At 44.6% G+C, this 21591-nt stretch overlaps 1 protein-coding gene across 3 annotated transcripts in view; it reads left to right on the top strand.

The window, feature by feature from the left end:
* The window catches only part of MTUS2 (microtubule associated scaffold protein 2), a 366940-nt gene that overhangs the window by 224618 nt on the left and 120731 nt on the right, over nucleotides 1-21591 (top strand). For all 3 annotated transcript variants that reach the window (XM_054719703.1, XM_054719702.1, XM_008158182.3), the window contains one exon: nucleotides 19755-19853. In XM_054719703.1, coding sequence (XP_054575678.1) covers nucleotides 19755-19853 — 99 coding nt within the window. The remainder of the gene's footprint in view (nucleotides 1-19754; nucleotides 19854-21591) is intronic.

Here is a 21591-nt window from a genome sequence, read left to right as displayed (position 1 = left end):
ATATTTCTTAGAGATTGAGTTCTTCTTTCTAGGACAATGCTGGTGGCCTCACATATGGCTTCCCAGATCAACTATAATAATTCTGTAGTCTGTCCATGTCCCTCCTTCCCTGGGTTTTCAGACACAGGTTGAGAGCTGTGTTTAAACATGTTTGGAGGCATAAAATATGACTCACTCCTATAATATTGTCTTCCTGTAAATTAATAGTGATTATTGCCCCATTGACACCAATATGATGGCAATGGAAAGTATTGTGGGTTTAATGCTAATAGTAAAAATATATGTTAAACACCCTCTGCATGGCTATGTAAATGGAAGGTTCCCAAGAATTTTAGCAACTTAGCCTTGGTCTTTCACTGCTTTTCCCTTTGTTTTCCACCCAAATTTTCATGAAGAGCTCTCCTGTTGTTCGCATGTCAAGCACAAACTCTCCTGGGCATTGATCCATGTATTTTATATGAATAGTTGACTTTACCTCAAACTGGTTTGTAGTTGTAACAAATAGGAAAATATTTTCAGATGAAAATAGTCATCTGAAGATAGATTACTTCTTGGTCAATAGGCCCTCTGATTCTGTCATGTTGACAAGGCCTAAGGTATAGAAGGATTTCCTGTGGTTATATAGAAAATGAACAGCTGGTGTTTTACTGTTTGGATTCCTCTCTATCTAGGGGGGGAAAAATCCCTGGGACTAGTGCTATGCTACCGACTACAGACACCACTGTATCAGAAAAATTAATTTTACGACTTTAAAAGCAGGTTTTTATTTCTGCATTCAATTCCACAAATTTTGGCATCTGGGGGCATATTCTAACTTAAAAATACAAGCATTTCATCCACATCATCAACATGTGCTTACTGAGCACTTTCATGTGCACGGGGGCCAGAAAGAGCTGCTCTAACAGATTCTCCCCGCCCTCCCTCCAGACTGGCCAAGCATCATCTCTCCTTTCTGGGCACACTTAAAAAATATATATTTTTTATTGATTTCAGAGAGGAAGGGAGAGGGAGAAAGAGATAAAATGTGAATGATGAGAGGGAATCATTGATGGGCTGCCTCCTGTACGCCCCGCACTGGGGATCACACCTGCAAATGGGGCATGTGCCCTGACTGGGAATCGAACCAATGACTTCTTGGTGCATGGGATGACACTCAGTCCACTGAGCCACAGCAACTGGGCTCTGGGCACATCTTAAATGAAGAAATTGAGGAGGAGCTTTCAGACCTTAAACATTCTGCTTTAACGACCACTGGATAGTCGGGTCTAGATGATTTGGGTGTGGTTCTCACCTTTGCATGTAACACAAGCTCCTTCCATGTTAATAACTCTAAGAGTGTGTTGTTTTCCTGATAATGAACGAGTTGTGGCACCTCACAACAAGGAAGCCCATGTTGATTCAGGAGCATCCAGAAACCTCCCTGGAGTGGGACCTGCAGGAGGCAAGGTCGGAGCAGTCAGGCTGCACCAGGCTCTTTGGGGTTACTGTGCGGTGTCAACTGTTTCTCCCTGAGGCTGAGTCTTAAATGCAGTCACAGCTTCAATTATTTGTCATTGTGAAGCCAACAGGGGAAACTGCAATAGATTGGGATAGAGGAGATAATAGGAGAGTAAATGTGTGAGGAAGAATCTTTGGGGAGAAAAATTAAAGCAATCATTTTGAGACCCATTCCTTTGCATGAAGTCACAAAGACAGAAAATATGGTGGAGTTGGTGTATGGAATGTGTGGAGCCATGCATTTCATCATTCAGAGTCATGTCCCTGTTTGCTGTTCTATCTGGCCAGCAGTGGGGACGTGCCTAGTCCCATGCAAGAGGCCAGGAAGCACTGTGAATCATGAGCTGTAACCTCAGAGTCACTCTCAGTCATCCCAGGCACTGAGGAGTGAAATTTGGATGGGTATCCACTCACTCAACACATGTTTACTGAGCACCTTCTTTAAGTTGAACACTATGCTGAATGCCTGGGGTAGCATGAGGGATGGAGCTGATGGTAAAACAGGAGCTTATACTTATACTACAGGCCCATTGCAGGAAGATTCCTGCAAGAATAGGGCTTCCTGCGGCCTTCTTCGCCACCCTGCCTGCTTCCCTCCCATCTCCACTGCCCCGCCTGCTTCCCTCCCATCTCCACTGCCCTGCCTGCTTCCCTCCCTTCTCTGCCACCCCGCCTGCTTCCCTCCCTTCTCCACCGCCCCGCTTGCTTCTCTGCAGCTTTGCTCCCTTCTGCAGCACTTGGCTTCCTTCTATGCTGTCTTCAGTCTTCACTCTGTGCCTGGATATGCAAATTAACCGCCATCTTGGTTGTGTTAATTTGCATACTCGCTCCTGATTGGCTGGTGGGCGTGGCTTGTGGAGGTATGGTCAATTTGCATGTTTCTCTTTTATTAGATAGGATATTCAATTATTTAATTACAGTTATGCTAAGAGCTGTGAAAGGGAAATGTGTGTACAATAAAGGCATGTTGTGTAGACCCAGCATAGTGTGCAGGAAACACACAGGCAGAGACCTGAAGGGTCAGTAGAAGTTGCCAAATAGCAATAATGGTGAAGACAGTATTCCATATTGATGAGCAACATAAATTCCCTCTTGATAAACAGTACAGGTTCCCAAGACCCCCACCACTTACAGTCTTGGTCTAGGGCTGCTAACAATTAGATGCCTTGTCAATTTGAAAATATACCCCTCTTCTGTTCCAAGCCTTTTATGGAAGAACTTACAGGCTGTGAAGTGGTCAAAAGACAGACAGCATGGAAAAAAATTGCAGAATCACAGCTACTTCATCAGTTTCCAGTTTTACTGATAAGTCTACCTGAGTTACAATCATTACACAAAGCTTGTCCCTTAAGCAGTTCATTGACTTAATTTGATTTTTTTTAGGGCACTTGAGTTTAAAACTCATTCTCTGTTACCAGTTTTGTAACCTAGGGTGCTATTTAGCAATTATAATTGAAATGCTGCAGAATGATCCATGTATGGGGAAAGAAACATTTATCTTCCTCTGCTCTGCCTTTCACATTCTTTCATTGAAACAACAGCAAGAAGGGTCAATGGGGGAAGAAGAGAACATATGTAATACTTTCAACAATAAAGATTTTTACCAAAAGAAACAACAGAAAAAATAGTCCTGTTTTAGATAATTTGGGAAGCAATCAGGACATCCACACCCAGAGTACCAGAGGAGAATTCATAAAATGCTGGACTCACCCTGGCCCTTGGCCATAAGCTACCTACAGGCTGATATGAAACCTTTCATTCCATGGTGGCTCTGCAAAAGTAGGGTACATAACCAAACCCTCCCTCATGAATACGTACACACATTTATGGGAAAGGTTATGCCCTGGTATTTTGCCCACTCTGCCTGTCAGCCTGGGAGAGCCATGGGAGCTAGTCCAGCAGTCGTTAATGTGAGTGGTTGTTTAGAGCTGTCTTCCATTGTGACTTCCGACATTTTGGTGTTTAGAACACTGCCTACTGTATGAAATGCATTGTTATACAAATTTTTGCCATGATGTAACCCAGTCTCTTAACATGATGACTCTGGAACTTTTGATTACATGTCACTATTGAAAACTTCATTTCTTTCTTGACTTCTTATATATTCTATTGGCTGTCTTACATTGATGAAATACTATTGTATTTCATCATAGGGGAGAAGGGTACAAGAAATGCAAACATAACAGAAAGAGATTAATGCCAGTTGTCTATTTTCTAAGATAGCTGGAAAAGACAGACACATTTCTTGGTTCTGCTAAGTTTTCATATATTACATATTTAATCCCTCTACATGTTTCTATTGAGAACCACTTTGGGCCCCACACTTTGCTAATCAACAACCTCCCAACCAGCCTACCTGAGATGAGTCTAAACCCTTCCAGCCTACCCTCCCCCAGTGCTCTCAGTGGCCTTTCACCACCTTTTCACTAGGAGATATGCACAAATATGTTCAAAGAAACATTGCTTGTAATTGCTAAAAACTGGAAGTGGAAGTAATTCACACTTCCATTCGTGGAGAATAATGGATACATTGAGATGTGTGCATACAGTGGATCACTGTTGGCAATGAGAGTGAACTAGGGCTACATGCTGCCCAAATACAGATGGATATTACGGACACAATTTTTCGTAAAAATTGCAAGACAAGAATATACATATGGTATGATTTCACTGATATAAAATTTATAAACAGACTTCAGGAATTATTCAAAGGTGCCTGTGGAGTAGCAAAACTATGAAGAAAAGCAAGAAATGACCAAATCGTAGTGCCAGTGGTTTCCTTGAATGGGAAAGAAGAGGCTTGAGACACAAGCTTCAGTGGGGGGGCCGATACTGTTCTAATTCTTCATTAGCTTGAATGTTCTAATTCTTGACCTGGGTACAATTTCATGAGTATTTGCTTTATAATTATTTGCTAAACTATACAAATAAGTTTGAAGTATTATATTTTAAAATAAAAGTGTTTAAAACTGTATTATAATACTTTATTAAGAAAAATCTAAATATACATAATATGAGTTGAAATAATACATTTCAATGGGTTCATAGTGGTTATTGCTGGGTGAGGATATGGTGAAATGAAGAAAAAGTATTTTCTCATTTTTCTACAATGAGTACATGTCCTTTTTATAAATAAGGAAATGACTCATTTAAATATGTGTTTCCATTTGATGAGTGAGTCTTGACCTGTCATCTTAGACAAATACCTTTGTTTGAACTATAAGCATTAGCAGCCAAAAACAGGTTGCATTCTTAGCTACTTCCTGTTTGTTCATTAATCATCATTTCCCTTAATTGGCAACCTCAATTGCAGTTTCTCATTTATAAAAAAGAAAGCAAGAAAAAAAACTATATAAATAATATAATAAGTATTTAATTGAACAGTAGTCTTATTTAGCCTTTAATTGGATTTTCAGAGGAATTCAGATATGTTAGAGGGAAACTGAGTAAGAAATTTTCCTTGGTCTGATGAAGTTCAAGATCATAGAGGGCTAGAGTTTAAGGTAGGCTGGGCTCAAGACGAAAACCCTCCTCCAATCTCATAACCCACCTCCTATTTCTGAATATACTATCCCTTTATACCTGTATCTTTACACGTGACCCTCCGCTGTTGTGCCTTTTTCTTCTTGGCAATATTTCACATTTGAGCTCAAATATAACCTTTGGTGAAGCCCTATCTGGCTCTGTCTCCATGTTCCTAGAGGGAAGTCTTTATCCCAACCTCTGTGCTGCTCCACTATTTTGTCATTGCTTATTTACACATCCCACTTATTGGTAAATTTCTGCAGATAAAGATTTTGTCTTTTCACCTTGGATTCTCCAATAGCTAATACCGTATCAAGTACCATGGAGCCACCCCATAACTATATAATGAATGAATGAGTGAATGAATGAATAAATGAATAAACGGATGCTTAGGAGCTTTCAAAAAATGAATAGTTCAGAAAATAAGAGGGATGACATAGTCTTTGGAGTAAAACTACAGGATACTAACATGATGGCACTCATTTAATACTAAGTAGACTATTTGTTGTTGTTTTTTATTTATATAGGGAAAATCTTAGCTTGAGGAGCATAGTTTTGTTGTGCTCTTGAACTAAAGTGAGTAAATGATTAGATAAATTATCCAGACCACTTCTTTAATTGTGTCTTACTGAACTACATATGCCACAGTGAGTAATACCTCAATATCTATTTGTGTAGTTTCACATATACAAAGTATTTTTCTCACCATGACTTACTTATTTACAATTTCTCAGGACATAGATCATGCAGTGTCTTGATTCCCCTGGAGAACTGGATTATTTCCTTTCTACAAATCCATCATTTTCAGGATTTCACTAGTTTTATGGCCAACAATGTGTAACACAGTTTCTCATTACTCACTTAGGACATGCCTATTATGTGGGGAGAGAGGTACTGGAGGAGAAATGAGAAGGAGAAAATAAGAGGTTTCCAAATGTCAGGAATTCACCTCCTTGCAAGGTTGATTTAATTTTCAGCAAGGAAGAACATTATTAGTGATAATAACCACCTCATTTATCTACTAACATTGACTGAGTGGGCAATTTTCATGTACTATATTGTCTAATAGGGAATCTGTACAGATAAAAGGCATTCAGCTGATCTATATATATAAAGAGCCAGGGGCCGTCACATCCGAAACAACCAAACAGACGACTGAACAGGCTGCGTGGGGCGACGAAGCCGGCAGGGGGGTTAGTGAGGGATGACCAAACAACTGAGCAGCAGGCTGTGTGGGGCGACCAGGCCAGCAGGGGGGTTAGTGAGGGATGACCAAACGACTGAACAGCAGGCTGTGTGCAGTGACCAGGCCAGCAGGGGGGCAGTGAGGGACAACCAAATGACTGAACAGCAGGCTGTGTGGGGTGACCAGGCTGGCAGGGGTGTTAGTGAGGGACAACCAAACGACTGAACAAGCAGGCTGTGGGGTGACCAGGCCGGCAGGGGGGTTAGTGAGGGACGACCAAACAACTGAGCAGCAGGCTGTGTGGGGCGACCAGGCCGGCAGTGTGGTTAGTGAAGGACGACCAAATGACTGAACAGCAGGCTGCGTGGGGCGACCAGGCTGGCAGGGGGGCAGTGAGGGGCAACCAGGCTGGCAGAGGGGAACAATGAAGGGTGACCAGGCCAGCAGGAGGGGACAGTTGGGGTTGACCAATCCAGCAGGGGGGGCAGTTGGGCATGACCAGGCCAGCAGAGGGGGGCAGTGAGGGGTGATCAGGCTGACAGGTGGGACAGTTGGGGGTGACCAGGCCAGCGGGAGGGGGTAGTTGGGGGCAAATAGGCTGGCAGGGAGACCAGTGAGGGGTGACCAGGCTGGCGGGGGGGGCCAGTTGGGGGCAGCCAGACTGGAAGTGGGGATCAGTGAGGGGCAACCAGGCTGGCAGAGGGGGCAGTTGGGGGCGACCAGGCCGGCAGGGGGGCAGTAAGGGGTGACCATGCTGGAAGGAGGGCAGTTTGGGGCCAGCGGTCCTAGATTGTGAGAGGGATCCCCAGGATTGGGCCTAAACTGGCAGTCAGACATCCCCCGAGGGGTCCCGAATTGAAGAGGGTGCAGGCTGGGCTGAGGGGACCCCCCACCTGTGCACGAATTTCATGTACCAGGCCTCTAGTAGTGTAATAAAGCCATGGCCACAGAGCATAATAGCAGCATCCAGAGACCTCTAGGTTGAGTTCTAAAGGATGAGATGGGGCAGAGTTAACTGGAGAAAAGAAGAAGCAGGAGGCTGCTGCAAAGTTCCACAAGAGCAGTGATACTGGTCTGCATGAACAAGCTGCAATGACTATCAAAAAAGAAGTGGACTAAATTTAAGAGAAACACAAGGTGCATATTTCACAACACTTAGCATTTTATTGTATGTAGAGAAGCAAGAAAGAGGGATGAGACAAGGATGAGGTCAACATTTCTGGCTTGAGTAAAAGACACACTTTACTGAGTCAGGGAAGATAGAACTGAAAAAGTTTCGCTAGGTGACAAGCAGTTCAATCGTGGGTATATTAAGTTTCATGTGCATGAGAGATATCCAAAAAGAGACATGATACATAGGTTGGATATATATTCAAGGAAATTTCCAGAACTATAGAATGAGGGTTTGTAGACTGAAAGAGCCTACCAAGTGCCCAGTATCATAAATGAAAAAAGACCCATAGCAAGGCACATTGGCATGACACTCCACAACACTAAGGAAAAAGAAAGATACCAAAAACTTCCCAAGAGAGCAAACAGATCACATACCAATGCTGACATTTAGAATGATATCAAACTTCTCAGTAGCAACCCTGGAAGCTAAAAGTAAAGCTAAATGCCTCACAGATCTGAGAGAAATGATTGCTACATTAGAATTCTAGATTAAACCAAACAATTGTATCAAGATGTCAGCCATGGAATATGTCCAATAATTTACCTCTCATATACCTTTCTCTGTAAACTAAAAAAACAAACAAACCCACAACATGCTCTACCAAAATAAGGAAGCAGACCAAGAAAGAGGGAGACATGAGGGGTCCAGAAAAAAGGGACCCGACAGAGGAGAGAGGCAAAGGAGTTTCTCAGAATGCTGATGAACAGCATTCCAGGATGGCAGCTCTGAACAGCCCAAGAGATGACCAGTCCAGAGGAGAATTGAGGGCTCCAGGAAACCAAAACAAAACCTTTTGCATAATTGTGAGAAGAAAGCTGTGCTCTGGTAGAGTTTTAGGGAGAATCAGCAAAATATATATAGAAAACTAAGCAAACACAAACCAAGGAAGCTAGTAAGTCCAGGGAAAACAAAAAGTCACACAAGTAAGGAAATTACCCAGTTGTGAATAATCCCATATAATAAAGAGCTAATATGCAAATGGTCATCACACCCTCACACCATCACTGGGGAGAGAGGAATGGAGACCAGCCAGGCTGTGGCCTGGGAGAGGGACAAGCTGCCTGCCCCACAGTCCCAGGCGCCAGCAGCTGGGGCTGCAGCCAGGGAGAGGGACAAGCCGCCCGCCCCAGGGTCCCCATGGTCCCAGGTGCCAGCAGCTGTGCCTGCGGCCCAGGAGAGGAACAAGCCACAAACCCCATGGTCCCAGGCGCCTGCAGCTGCGGCCCGGGCGAAGCCACCCACCCAAGGTCCCCTGCGGCTGTGGCTGGCCCGGGTGAAGCCAGCCCAGGTCCTGGGTGCCTGCAGCTGGCCAGAGGGAGGGAAGCCCGGGTCCCAGGTGCCTGCGACTGGCTGGAGGAGGGAATCCTGGGTCCCGGGTGCGGGGCAAGGCAGAGGCAATTAGGGGCGATCAGGCTGGTAGGGGAGCAGTTAGGGGCAATCAGGCAGCCAGGCAGAGGTGGTTAGGGGCAATCAGGTAGGCAGGCAGTCGAGTGGTTAGGAGCCAGCAGTCTCGGATTTTGAGAGGCAGTTGGACATCCCCTGAGGGGTCCCGGATTGGAGAGGGTGCAGGCCTGGCTGAGGGATCCCCCCCACACCCCATGCATGAATTTCGTGCACTGGGCCTCTAGTATGTATATATTTGTAACAAGATGAACAATGAATTTTGACTTAACCAAAAATTATGGTACAACTGTATTGATGAGAGAGCCTATAGAGAGCTAAATTGTTATTTTCCATAATAGGAAGCTATTAAAATAGGTCTAAAATGTAATATCAAGAAATAACAATATAAACATATGTTACTTAGATATATGGAGTTAGACACTAGGAAAAACACTTAAAATGTTCAAAATGATGAGTATGAAATGGGCATATGGAGGGTGGGACAAGATTCTGTTTTTGTTTAAAGCCTTTTACAGAATGATCTAGAAAGGTACAGATGTGGAACTTTGGGTGTGGTTTTTTTAAGATTTTTTTAAAGGAATGCAAAAGATGAAGAGAAAAATAGGAGAACTGCTGGGCTGTGTCGTGGCTGCAGTTACCCCATCTGTGTCATGTGCTCAGAGGAGAGTGACAGCAGGATTGAGCTGGGGTTGGGTTCTGCAGATAGGGGTGACGGTGGTGGTTTCTGCCGCCTTTGGGATATTAGAGCAAGAGTGTGGACAAGAGGACAGTTGAGATGGAGGACTTTGGCATCACCTTTAAATTGGATAAGGAAGGTAGGAGCCCTGCAGTTTGGGTGTAAAGGGATTTATAGTGTAGAAAAGAAAGGAACTGATGGAGCAGTAACAACACAGTGAGACAGCTGGAGGGTAGAAGGTTGTGTTCCAAAAGTGGGGTTTGTGAGCTTCAGAGGAAGGTGCCACAAGCCAGGGAGCACTGGATGCCGAAAAAGGCAAGGAAACACATTCTCACCTGGAACCTCCAGCAGGGGTCCTCAAACTTTTTAAACAGGGGGCCAGTTTACTGTCCCTCAGACCGTTGGAGGGCCGGACTATAGTTTAAAAAAGACTATGAACAAATTCCTATGCACACTGCACATATCTTATTTTGAAGTAAAAAAACAAAACGGCAAAAGCACCCGCATGTGGCCTGCGGGCCATAGTTTGAGGACGCCTGCTCCAGAGGAGTCAGCCAAAGCAATTAGCCCAGTGAGACTAAGTTCATGCTCTGACTACCAGAACTCTAAGAGTATACAGCTGTGTTGTTTACAACCACCAAGCTTTAGAGATGAGAAATGAGTTAAACTTGAGGATGATCAGGAGTGGCCAAGAAAATAAGGGAGAGAATGAGCAGTCCAGCCTAAGGGAACAGAATAGGCAAAGACAGAATATCAACCAGTAACTGTGGTATCACAGCAGGGGCGAGTGGCAGAGAAAATGAAATCCTGGAGGTGGCTTATCCCAGGCCACAGAATTGGGTCTTCCTGCTGAAGATCACAGAAAGCTTTGGAAAGGCTGTTCAAAGACAATCCTGTGCTTCCTTTTCTTGGCTATTGTAAATAACACTGCAGTGAACATAGGGGTGCATATATTGTTTTGAATGAGTGTTTGGGGTTTCTTTGGATATATTCCAGAGTGGAATCACTGGGTCATAAGGCAGTTCCATTTTTAATTTTTTGAGGAAACTCCATACTGCTTTCCACAGTGGCTGCACCAGTCTATATGCCCATCAACAGTGCACAAGGGTTCCCTTTTCTTCACATCCTCACCAACACTTGTTGTTTGTTGATTTATTGGTGATAGCCATTCTGACAGGTGTGAGGTGATAGCTCCTTGTTTTAATTTGCATATCTCTGATGATTCATGACATTGAGTATCTTTTCATATGTCTGTTGGGCATCTGTATTGTCTTTTGAAAATGTCTGTTGGGCATCTGTATTGTCTTTTGATACTTTTGAAAAGTATCTATTCAGGTCCTTTACCCATTTCTTAATTGAATTGTTTGTTTTTTAGTGGTGGGTTTTATAAGTGTCTTACAAATTTTGGATGTTAAGCTGTTTTTAGATATATTGGTGAATATATTCTCCCATTCAGTGAGTTGTCTTTTAATTTTGTTGATTGTTTCCTTTGCTGTTTGATGTAGTCCCATTTGTTTATTTTTTCTTTTGTTTTCCTTTCCCTGAAGAGATATATCAGAAAAAAATATTGCTACAAAAAAAGTTCAAGATTTTAATGCCTTTGCTTTCTTCTAAGATTTTTATGATTTCAAGTCTAACATTTAAGTCTGTAATCCGTTTAATTTATTCTTGTCCATCAATAGAGGAGTGGATAAAAAAGCTGTGGTACATTTACATAATAAAATACTACTCAGCTGCAAGACAAAAAAAAAAAACTTACCTTTTGTGACAGCATGGATGGACCTGGAGAACATTATGCTAAGTGAAATAAACCAATCAGAGAAAAACAAGTACCATATTATTTCACTTATATGTGGAATCTAATGAACAAAATAAACTAATGAAGTGGAAACAGACTCATGGATACTGAAACTAGACTGATAGCTGTCAGAGAGGAAGGGGTTGGAGGCTGGGTGAGAAGGATGAAGAGATTAAGCAAAGAAAAAAAAAGAAAGACTCATGGACACAGACAACGGTGGTGATTGCTAGAGGGAAAGGGAAGATGGGGAGAGGAAGAAGAGGCTAAAGGGGGATAAATGGCGATGGAAGGAGACTTGACTTGGGGTGGTGAACACATAATACAATATACAGATGATGTATTACAGAATTGTATACCTGAAATCTATATATTTTATTAACCAATGTCACCCAAAAAAACTCAATTTTCAAAAAAAGAAATAATGGGGACAATCATGTGACCTGGTTCATGAATAAGAAAAGTCATTCTGGCAGTGGTAAGGGGGATGGGTTAGGTAAAGATGAGGAAGGTAAGACAGAAGACAGAGAAATCACCCAGGAGATATTTCTAGTTGTCCTGGCAAGAAATGACAGAGACTGAGCTAAGGTAAAAGTGATAATGGATGAAGGGCCAGATTCAGGAGCTACATACAAGGCAGAATCAGGAGAACTTAGTGACAGGGGAGGATAAGAAAGAGGACTTACTGGCTTCTGGTTTCAGTGACTAGGGGAACAACTGACTAGGAAAGAAGATACGGGAAGGGGAGTGGATTTGAGAGGAAGTAATTAGTCCCACGTAGGGCATGCTGACTTGGTCATTTAGTAGTAAGTGGTAATGCCTAGTTGGCAGCTACGAAAAGGTGTGGATCTCAGTAGAGATGTCTGGGCCCATCTGGATTAGAAATATCAGATCTTATAGTGGTCAGTGCATCCAGCTCAGTAGTGCAAGCATGCTGTGTAGACGAGCTCATCCAGAAGGGTGGACGGGAGAAGACTGAGGCAGAATCCTGGGACAGCATCACTCAGGTGCAGGTAAGGAGGAGCAGGAGCCAGGGAGACTGAGGGAGAGTGGCCAGAGGGCAGCAAGAAAACCCTGAGAGCAAACTTGCGCTGGCACCTCTGTCAACTCTGAGATCTTAGAGTTAAATGGAAGCTGATGGTATACTTTAAAACATTTGGGCTAAGTCTAGATTGCAAGAAAACTGCAAAAAGAATAGCTGATTGCTATAATTTCCCATCAGGAATTCCCAGAACCATACAGGAATCTTCCAGGCAGGGTTATGTTCCTAAGGGAGGGGTTTGGGAAAGTTTTGATCAGAGTAATTTCTGCAGAATTAGCTGTACTAGCCTGGGTTCTCTCCTTGTGCTTTTATGGATCAGACAAATTATTTCCATTTTGGTTTGGTTTCTCTTCCTTTATTATTTATTTCTTATTATAAAAGTATTGTGTAATTCATCAAAAAAGTGGAAGTAATGCAGAAGCATCCTATATAATAAAAGGCCGGTGACCATAACGGCATAACGACCAGAATGCCCAATCGACCCGTCGCTATGAGGTGCACTGACCACCTCTCGGTCCCTCCCCCCAGCCCACAGGCTCCAATGGCTGGATGGCCAATGGGAGACCATGTGGAACCAGGGTGGTGGCTGGGCGGGACTGAGGACTGGTGAGCGGGCAGAAGGCAGACGTGGTCCCTCTCCCCGGCCCTCAGGCTCCGATCCCTAGATGGCCAACGGTGAACCATGGGGAACCGGGGTGGGTGGCGGTGGGTGGGACTGGGGACTGGTAGGCAGGCGGAAGGCAGACCTCTTGGTCCCTCCCCCCAGCCCGCAGGTTCTGATTGCTGGATGGCAAACAGGGAACCATGGGGAACTGGGATGAGCAGCAGTGGGGCGGGACCGGGGACTGGCAAGTGGGCAGAAGATGGTCCTGATCTCAGGCTAGGCCTAGGGACCCTACCCACACACAATTTTGTGTGCTGGGCCTCTAGTATACAATAAAAAGTAAAAAGTAAAAGCCCCTCAATCCTGCTGCTCAGAAGTCACCATTATTAAAACTCTGGTGCCTGTTTTTCAAATCTTTTTACATATTTACAGTCATAGTACAGATAACATTTTGTGTTATAAAAATAGGATAGAAATGCATACTATTCAACAACTCACTTTATTATTTACCATTATGGGCCCAGTGCATGAATTCGTGCACCTTGAAAGGAACTGTGGGCCGCGAGGCTGTGGTGGGCACAGGGGCAGGTCTCGGCCCATCCTCTGCACCCCCATCTGGCCCCTCCTGCCACAGCCCCCTGTCTCCTGTCTGTTGGCAGCCCCACTCCCACCACCACCGCTCCCATGCACTGATGGTGCCAGCCCCACTTATTCCCACTGACAGCGCTGAGCGATTGGGGCTGGCGCCAGCGGCGGCTGCTGCCCCGATCGCCCCTTAGGAGCAGGGGAAGGTGGAGGAGCCCTCAGGGGGATCGGGGCTGGTGCCGGGCTCTGGCAGCAGGTGTGAGCAGTGGCTCCAGCGCCAGCTGCGGGTGTGAGCAGGACCAGCACCAGCAGTGGGTGCAAGCAGCGGCTCTGACGCCAGCAGCAGGTGCAACTGGGACCATCACCGGCAGTGGATGTGAGCGGGGGTTGCCAGCCCCAGTTGCCCCTCAGGAGAAGGAGGAGGTGGAGAAGCCCTGAGGGGCGATTGGGGCCGGCAGCCACCACTCGCACCCACTGATGGCACTGAGCAATCGGGGCCAGCGCTGGGCACTGGCAGTGGGTGCAAGCACTGGGTGGGACTGCAGCACAAGGGAGCAAAGACTCTTCAGTAGCCACCAGAGACTCGCCCCAATGACAGCGACCAATGCCCCACCTTGGTCTGGCGCCCCTGCTCACCTGCTCCACCATCTCGCCAAGGCCAATGCCCTCCATGTTCTGTGCACGCCCCTTGGTGGTCAGTGCACCTCATAGCAACCGGTTGTTCAGTTGTTCCACTGTTCAGTCTATTTGCACATTAGGGTTTTATATACTAGTATATAGATGGGCAGCTCTCCATACCAGTACAATATAGAGCTAGCTCATTCTTTTTAAGGGCATAGTACTTCATTGTATGGATGCACCATAATTTATTCACCTGTTACCCAATGTGCATTTTTGTTATTTACACTTTATTGTTGTCATAGTGTATGAAGTGTCTTTGAACATACATCTTTTCACACTTGTGCAAGTGTTGCAAAGAGAGATGTGTAGAAGTGAAATTGCTTAATCAAGTCTATCAATATTTAAATATTTGCTAGAAGTTGCCAAATTGTACTCCATGGTATGGAAAAAATTGAAACTATGAATAAATATGCATATTTCATTTTCTTTTAAAGTCCTGTGTTGAGTGCACTTTTGGCCTTTCCCATTTCTCTTCTCAGCTCCCAGGGACCTTGCTGCCTTTTCGTATTTGTTGATACCTGAAATCAAAGAGGAGGGAAGGAGTGGAAGAGCAAGATTAGCCATTGGTACAGATTGGTATTCTGAAAAAAGCACTTCTGTCAGCAGTGTGGAGTGCTGGCTGGACTTTTGGGACTCAGGTTCCAGCCCCTGTAAGCCCTAGAATGCCTGGCCGGGACCTGTCTTGAAAGGAGCCCAGTGGGAGAGGGAGGAGCAGTAAGAGCATCAACTCAATGACCACGTGGTGCAGGGAAGGGTGTGGCCAACTGGTTGAAGTTTGTCTTCTAGTGGGAGGGTAGACAATAAACAAACAGATGAGTATATAACACACTTGGGGGTAATGACAAATGCTGTGAAGAACAAAGCAAGTGAAAGGGAGAGTGGCAGGTGGCAGGACTGTTTCACCTGGAGGCCAGGCATGGCTTCTCTGAAGGTTAATTGTGCAGACACCTGCATGCATGAATGCGGGAACCATGCTTAAAGTCTGGGGGAAGCATTTTTGTTGTTGTTTTTTAGACATAGAGGAAGAGAGAGGGAGAGAGAACCATTGATGTGAGAGGGAAACTGAATGGTTGCCTCCTGCACAAACCCCAACTGGCACGCATCCTGACTGGGGATGGAACCTGAAACCTGAGTATGTACCCTGATTGGGGCTCAAACCTGTGACCTTTCTGTGTACAGAACGGTGCTGCAAGCAATTGAGTCCACCAGCCAGGGCTGGGGGAAGCATATTCTGTGCAGAAGGAACCCAAGATAAAGTACCTAGGATGGGAGGAAGTGTGCATGTTTCAGCATCAACAAGGCTGCTGGTGTGGCTGGAGGTGCAAGCAGGGACCAGAGTGATATCAGCATGCGTATCAGTCAGGGTTCTTCAGAGAAACACAACCAATAAGATACATATGCATATATAGTATATTACATATAAATAACATGTATTCTTTACAGAATTTATATATTATATATTTATTAAATATACATATGATTATGGATGCTGAGAAATCCCAAAGTCTCCAGTCAACAAGCTGGGGACCTGGGACAGCCAATGGGGTAAGTTCAAGTCCAAGGCAGAAGAAGACTGATGTCCCGCTCAGCCAACCAGGCTGGCGAAGATCCTTCCCTGTCAGCCTTTTGTTCTACTCGGGCCTTCAGCCGACTGCTGAGGCCCACTCACACAGATTCAGATGTTAATCTCATCTAGAAACACCCAGAACACAAGTACACCCCAAATAACATTTGACCAAATATCTGGGCACCCCATCACCCAGTCAGGTTGACATATAAAATCAGCCATCACAGTGTGTCTGTGAAGTAGCCAGGGGACCAGGTCTTCTGGGGCTGTGCTGTCCACTGTGGTGGCCACCGGCCCAGGAGCAGTTATTGAGCACTTGAAAGGTGACCTGTGCCATGTTGAAATGATATGGAATTGTCGGATCAAATAAAATTCGTTATTATAGCTAATTTCACTGTACTATTTAAATGTTGTTTCAAGAAAATTTAAAATTGCATAAGTGGCTCATTCTAAGTTTCTATTGGAGAGTGCTGGTGTATAGGGCCTTGTAGTGTGATAAGGAATTAGCATTTCAGTTTGAGTGTCTTGGGGGGTTGTTGAAGGGATTTGAAATTGGGAATGACTTGCTCTAACTTAGATTTTAAGTAGTTCAGCTGCTGCTGGGGCAGGGGGACGAGGATGAGCTGTAGGGGTGGGGGTGGGTGTAGCAGAGCAGGCAGGAGGCTGTAGAGGAGGCAGAAGGGGTGTTGGTGACATGGGCTCTGAAGAGGCAATGCAAGGCAGGGATGTGGCCAGACCTGGGGGATAGTCTCAGAGGAGAGTCAACAAGCTTTGCTGACAGGCTGAATGGAGGCAAGAAGCAAAGAAACAAATCAAGGTAACTCCTGGCGTTTCTGACCTGAGCGCAGTGAGTGGATGGTGCCATTACTGAGATGTGGAAGACAGTATGTTACCACATGCCACAAAGTGTATTGAGAGTGGGAAGAAAAATGGGGGGCTATGAAAGAGAATTCAGGCCTTAGAAGATTCAAGCCAACAAGACTAAAACAAAGTCTCCAAAGGCATTAAAACAAAAGAGATGAAGACAGGTCTGTGATGGAAAAGCTGAAGGCAGGTGGACTAGGATGGAGAGGGGCTGAGGCAGATGCAATGGTGTGAGGGAGGCAGTGGCCCAGTCAGGCCAGAGAAGAACAAGAGAAAAGGAGGTAGGATCCAAATACCTGCCTCCTTCCCCAAACTCCAGAAATTATCCCTGCCTCAGCTTCTCTCTCTCTCTCTCTCTCTCTCTCTCTCTCTCTCACACACACACACACACACACACACACACGCACGCACGCACGCACGCACACACACAAACAAACACACACACACACTTGCATGCACACAGACATACAAATAACCTATAATAGTGCTCTTAAAACTGGACAGGGAAAATTAACATATTTGAACACATTAAAACTGCATAAAACAGCAGTCCAGTAAAAGATACTATAAATGAATTTTTGAAAGTGAAAGTATGGAAAATGTAAGAAAAATGGGCAAAAGGTTTAATTAGACAATTTCCAAATGAGAAAATGCACATGACTGATATGAAGATACTCTAAGTATCTGTCAAAAGTTAAGTGTTGAGGCTTCACTGTCAGTAGGGAAAGAGCTGCTCTCACACACTCTTGGTTGGGCGTGTGGATTAGGTCCTTTAGAGGACAGTAGACTGCATCTCGCAATTTTGTAAATGAGCAAAGGCACTGCTATGCATTTGTCCTGGAAAGACACCGGTACCCATGAGCAAAGAAACAAGTAGAATAATGTTTACTGTAGCACATTTCACCACTTTAATAGCCAAAACTTGCTAGTAATCTAAATTTTCAGCAATAAGAGATAGGCAAATGAATTATGCTACATCTTTGCCCATTGATGCAATGTGATATTTTTTAAAGATCCTACCTAATAAAAGAGTAATATGCAAATTGACCGTACCTTCGCTACACCCACAAGCCACGCCCACCTGCCACGCCAGCCAGGAAAGCCTCTGCTGGAGGCTTTGCCGGCCTTGGGCACCAGCGGGGAGCCTGCGATGGATCGCAGGCAACTGGGGCTCCGCTCCTGCGAGGGGGTCTGCTCCTGTGGTGGATTGCAGGGAGCTGGGGTCCCCTGCCCAATGGGTGGTGTCTGCGATCACAGGGAGCTGGAGGTCCCCTTCCCAGGCCTAAAGCTTCGGCCAGAGGCTTTAGGCCTGGGCAGGGCACAGCCGGTGATTGATGTGAACTATAGAGGAAACACCTTTTCTGACGGCACATTGGCTAAGCTCCCTGTATGCCACTGGTAATATTCTTAGTAACTTGGGTAATAAGAATCCAAAAAGGTGATCTAGGGTTTTTCCACCACACTTCTGGAGAAAAAAACGAAGGTCCGCTGCTGGAGGGCTAAGAAATGTCATATCCTGCCCTAGCCGGTTTGACTCAGTGGATAGAGCCTCGGCCTGCCCACAGCAGGGTCTGGGTTGATTCTGATCAAGGGCATGTACCTAGGTTGCAGGCTCCTCCCTGGCCGGGGCCCAGATCAGGGCTCATGCAGGAGGCAACCAATCAAAGTGTTCCTCTCACTTTGATGTTTCTCTCTATCTTTCCCTTTCTCTTCCACATTCTCTAAAAGTCAATAGAAACATATCCTTAGATGAGGATAAAAAAAAAAAGAAAGAAAGAAAGAAAGAAATGCTTATCCTATGAAAGACACATCTTGAAAATGCCTAAAGAAAGTTGTCATTTTTTCTTGGTGAAGGGACTGGAGTCCGTGTTGATGAAAACACCTTGGTGGCTGTGGTGACTGACAGTGGCTGCAGCAGCAGGGTGATGGGGCTGGTGCCTTCCCCTGACCAGCCTGATTGCCTCCCACAAAGGGAGGCCAGACTGTGGCTTAGGCCCCCTTCCCGTGGGGATCGGGCCTAAGTCATCAGTAGGACATCCCCTGAGGGCTCCCAGTATGTGAGAGGGGGCAGGTTGGGCTGAGGGACCCCCGACCCCCAGTGCACAAATTTCGTGCACCAGGCCCCTAGTCTATAAATAAATGATATGAAAAAGATCTTTAAAAATTGTGGTAGGTAAAAAGAAATTGCAGTATGTGATTCATTTAGTTAATTAATAACTGTGTTTGTATATGTGTAGATATATTTATAAATATCTAGAAAAAGATCTGGAAGAATAATCACCAAATTGCTAGCAGTGGTTACCTATAGAGCTTGGGGGGAAGTTGGAGGTTTGTGCTCGGCATCTAAGGAACCATCACCAAGGTCTGGTTTTGAAATAACATAATAAACTCTGCTAAAGTAGAGGCAGGTCTAGGTCCATCCAGGTCTGTGTTATTTCTCTAATTTTCCATCCATTGTTCTTTGACTTTCTGATGAAGGTGACGTGAAGGTGAGTGTCCATGCCCAGCACACAGGGAGAAAGGTTCCATGTGCCCCCGGACATGATTTGAGGAGCTGTTCTTAGATGCCGCTTGCTGTTGAGATATCACCCACACCCCATTCTGCTGGGACCAGTTCTGATTCCACAAAGGCCCAGCTGCAGCAGAGAGAGCACAGAGGCTTCGCAGGTCACCTGTGTGGACCAGCTGCATGGAAATTAATTAGAGGCAGGCCACGGCCCCATGGCTGGGTCCTCGATGATGCTGAAGTCATCAGTTCTTACTTCAGAGACAGCTTCCTTCTCAGTCTTCTGAAAATTAGTTTCTACAGAAAGAGGCAGGCAGGTCATGTTGGTGGCTAAGGACAAGACAATATTAATTCCCACGTAGTTCGTCATGGTCATTGGGGTGCTGCAACCTCCCAAGATAGGGATTTTCTCATCAAATCAGAGGCAGCAGTGTGCTCAGTCCCCTGACCCCTCCAGCTGAATTCCCTTTCTGTGTGTCGTCCCTGAAGCACAGGGGGTCTGGCCATAGCAGCAAATCATCGAAATAGGACTTTGCTCTGTTTGCCTTTTGTTAAACATCCCTTTCCACAAACGGCTTGTGTTGCTGTTCCAGTTGTAATTAATTTGCTTTCTTTCTGTTTCTTTTTATTTTTTTAAACTCTATATAGGAACAAAGAAAGAACTACAAAAAGATCAAGATGCTAATAAACCTGCTGTTTCATCTCCGAAGAGAGCAGCAGCTTCAACCACCAAGCTTCATTCACCAGGTATTCGGGAAATGTGATCTGTGTTATTTGGGGAGAAAATTTGAACTTGAAATTTATTTGTTCAAGTGTTATTAATGGAGCAATGCCAGCACATGTGATATGCAGGATTGTTCTGGGGCCTGGCATACATATACTGATATGTTGTGACTCTAAATGAAATGAACCAGCTGCTGGCATCATTTTCTCTTAAAAAACAAAGTGTTATCATGCTACGTTTAAGTGGTAGAAGCTTCTCTGTGTAGGAGTATCTGCTGATCCAACAGCGTGTAGAAATAACTTATAATTGAAAAACAGACTTTGAAACTCTAACCACAAGAGATGATAATTTCTAAAAGGAAGAAAAACAGAACAACAATGCATATAAAGTACTTGTTATTTTGTCAATGAGGAAGCCATTTCTTTATATTCAGACACAAATAAGCTACCTAATGTCACTTGAAAGTTGAAAATTATTTATTATGGAAATCCATATCTCATATCGTAAGGCATTAACTCCTTTGTGTAATAGAATGCAGTGTGACCTCAGACCATTTTCTTCAAGCACAAAAATAGTAGCAATATCAACAGCTCATGCCTGAGTTCTTACTGTATGCCAGGCACTGTCCTAAGCTCTTGAACTGTATTAATGTATTTAGTGCACACAATAACCTGTAAGGCAGGTGCTATCACTGCTCCTCCCTTTGCATGTGAGGAAATCAAGGTACATAGATTTTTATTAATTTGCCCAAAGCCACAGGAAATAAGTAGTAGAGTCTTGGTTTGAATCCCAAACACTCAAAATTCCAAAACTACATTCTTAGTCACTGCACTATCAATCAGAAAGCTTGGAGAATAGAAAACATATTAATATTTCTGGTTAATTAAAAATGTGTAGAGCCCTGGCCAGGTAGCTCAGTTAGTTGGAGCATGGTCCCATGCACCAAAAGGCTGTAGGTTCAATTCCCAGTCAGGGCACATACCTGGGTTGCGCATTCAATTCCTGGTCAGGGCACATACAAGAGGCAACTGATCAATATTTCTCACATTGATGTTTTTCTCTCTCTCTTTCTCCCTCTCTCTCTTTCTCTAAATTAATAAAAACATGTCCTCAGGTGAGGAATAAAAAAAGTATAGGAAATAAGTCAAAGCCACAAGAGAGGGTGGGAGATCAGATGGAGGACCCTGGGTAAATCTGAAATTTGTAAAGGGCAGCATCCTCCTGGACGAATTAAGAAGAAAAAGAAAGCTCATCCTGCAGGAGGAGCCTGGCCATTGCAGCTTTGGCTCTTGAGAAGGTGGGGAGGGGAACCAGCCCACCCTTAGGAATTTCTTGCCCCATATCTGCCCTGCCAAAATTTGAGAGCTGGATTCCATGATACCCTTGTGGTCTGAAAATTTCATTTAAAATGCTATAGGGCCTGGCCAGTATGGTATGGAGCCAGGAACCAAGAGGTCACCAGTTAGTTTCCCAGTCAGGGCATATGCCTGGGTTGTGGGCTCAATCCCCAGTAGGGAGTGTGCAGGAGGCAGCCGATCAATGATTCTCTCTCATCATTGATGTTTCTATCACTTTCTCCTTCTCCCTTCCTCTCTGAATTCAATAAAGATATATTTAAAAAAGAAAGAAAGATAAAATGTCATAGGACTTGTGTCTACTTAGGAGAATAAAAGTGAAATTATTACACACACACAAAAATAAGCCACCATGTGTAAGGTCCTTATATTCTAGGGGAAGTAGAGATAATGTGTACTTGTAGAC

Source organism: Eptesicus fuscus, chromosome 7 (genome assembly GCF_027574615.1).
Source record: "Eptesicus fuscus isolate TK198812 chromosome 7, DD_ASM_mEF_20220401, whole genome shotgun sequence".
NCBI classification, from domain to species: Eukaryota; Metazoa; Chordata; class Mammalia; order Chiroptera; family Vespertilionidae; genus Eptesicus; species Eptesicus fuscus.
The sequence above is the reverse complement of the archived record's forward strand: the minus strand, read 5'-3'. Positions and strand labels throughout refer to the sequence as shown.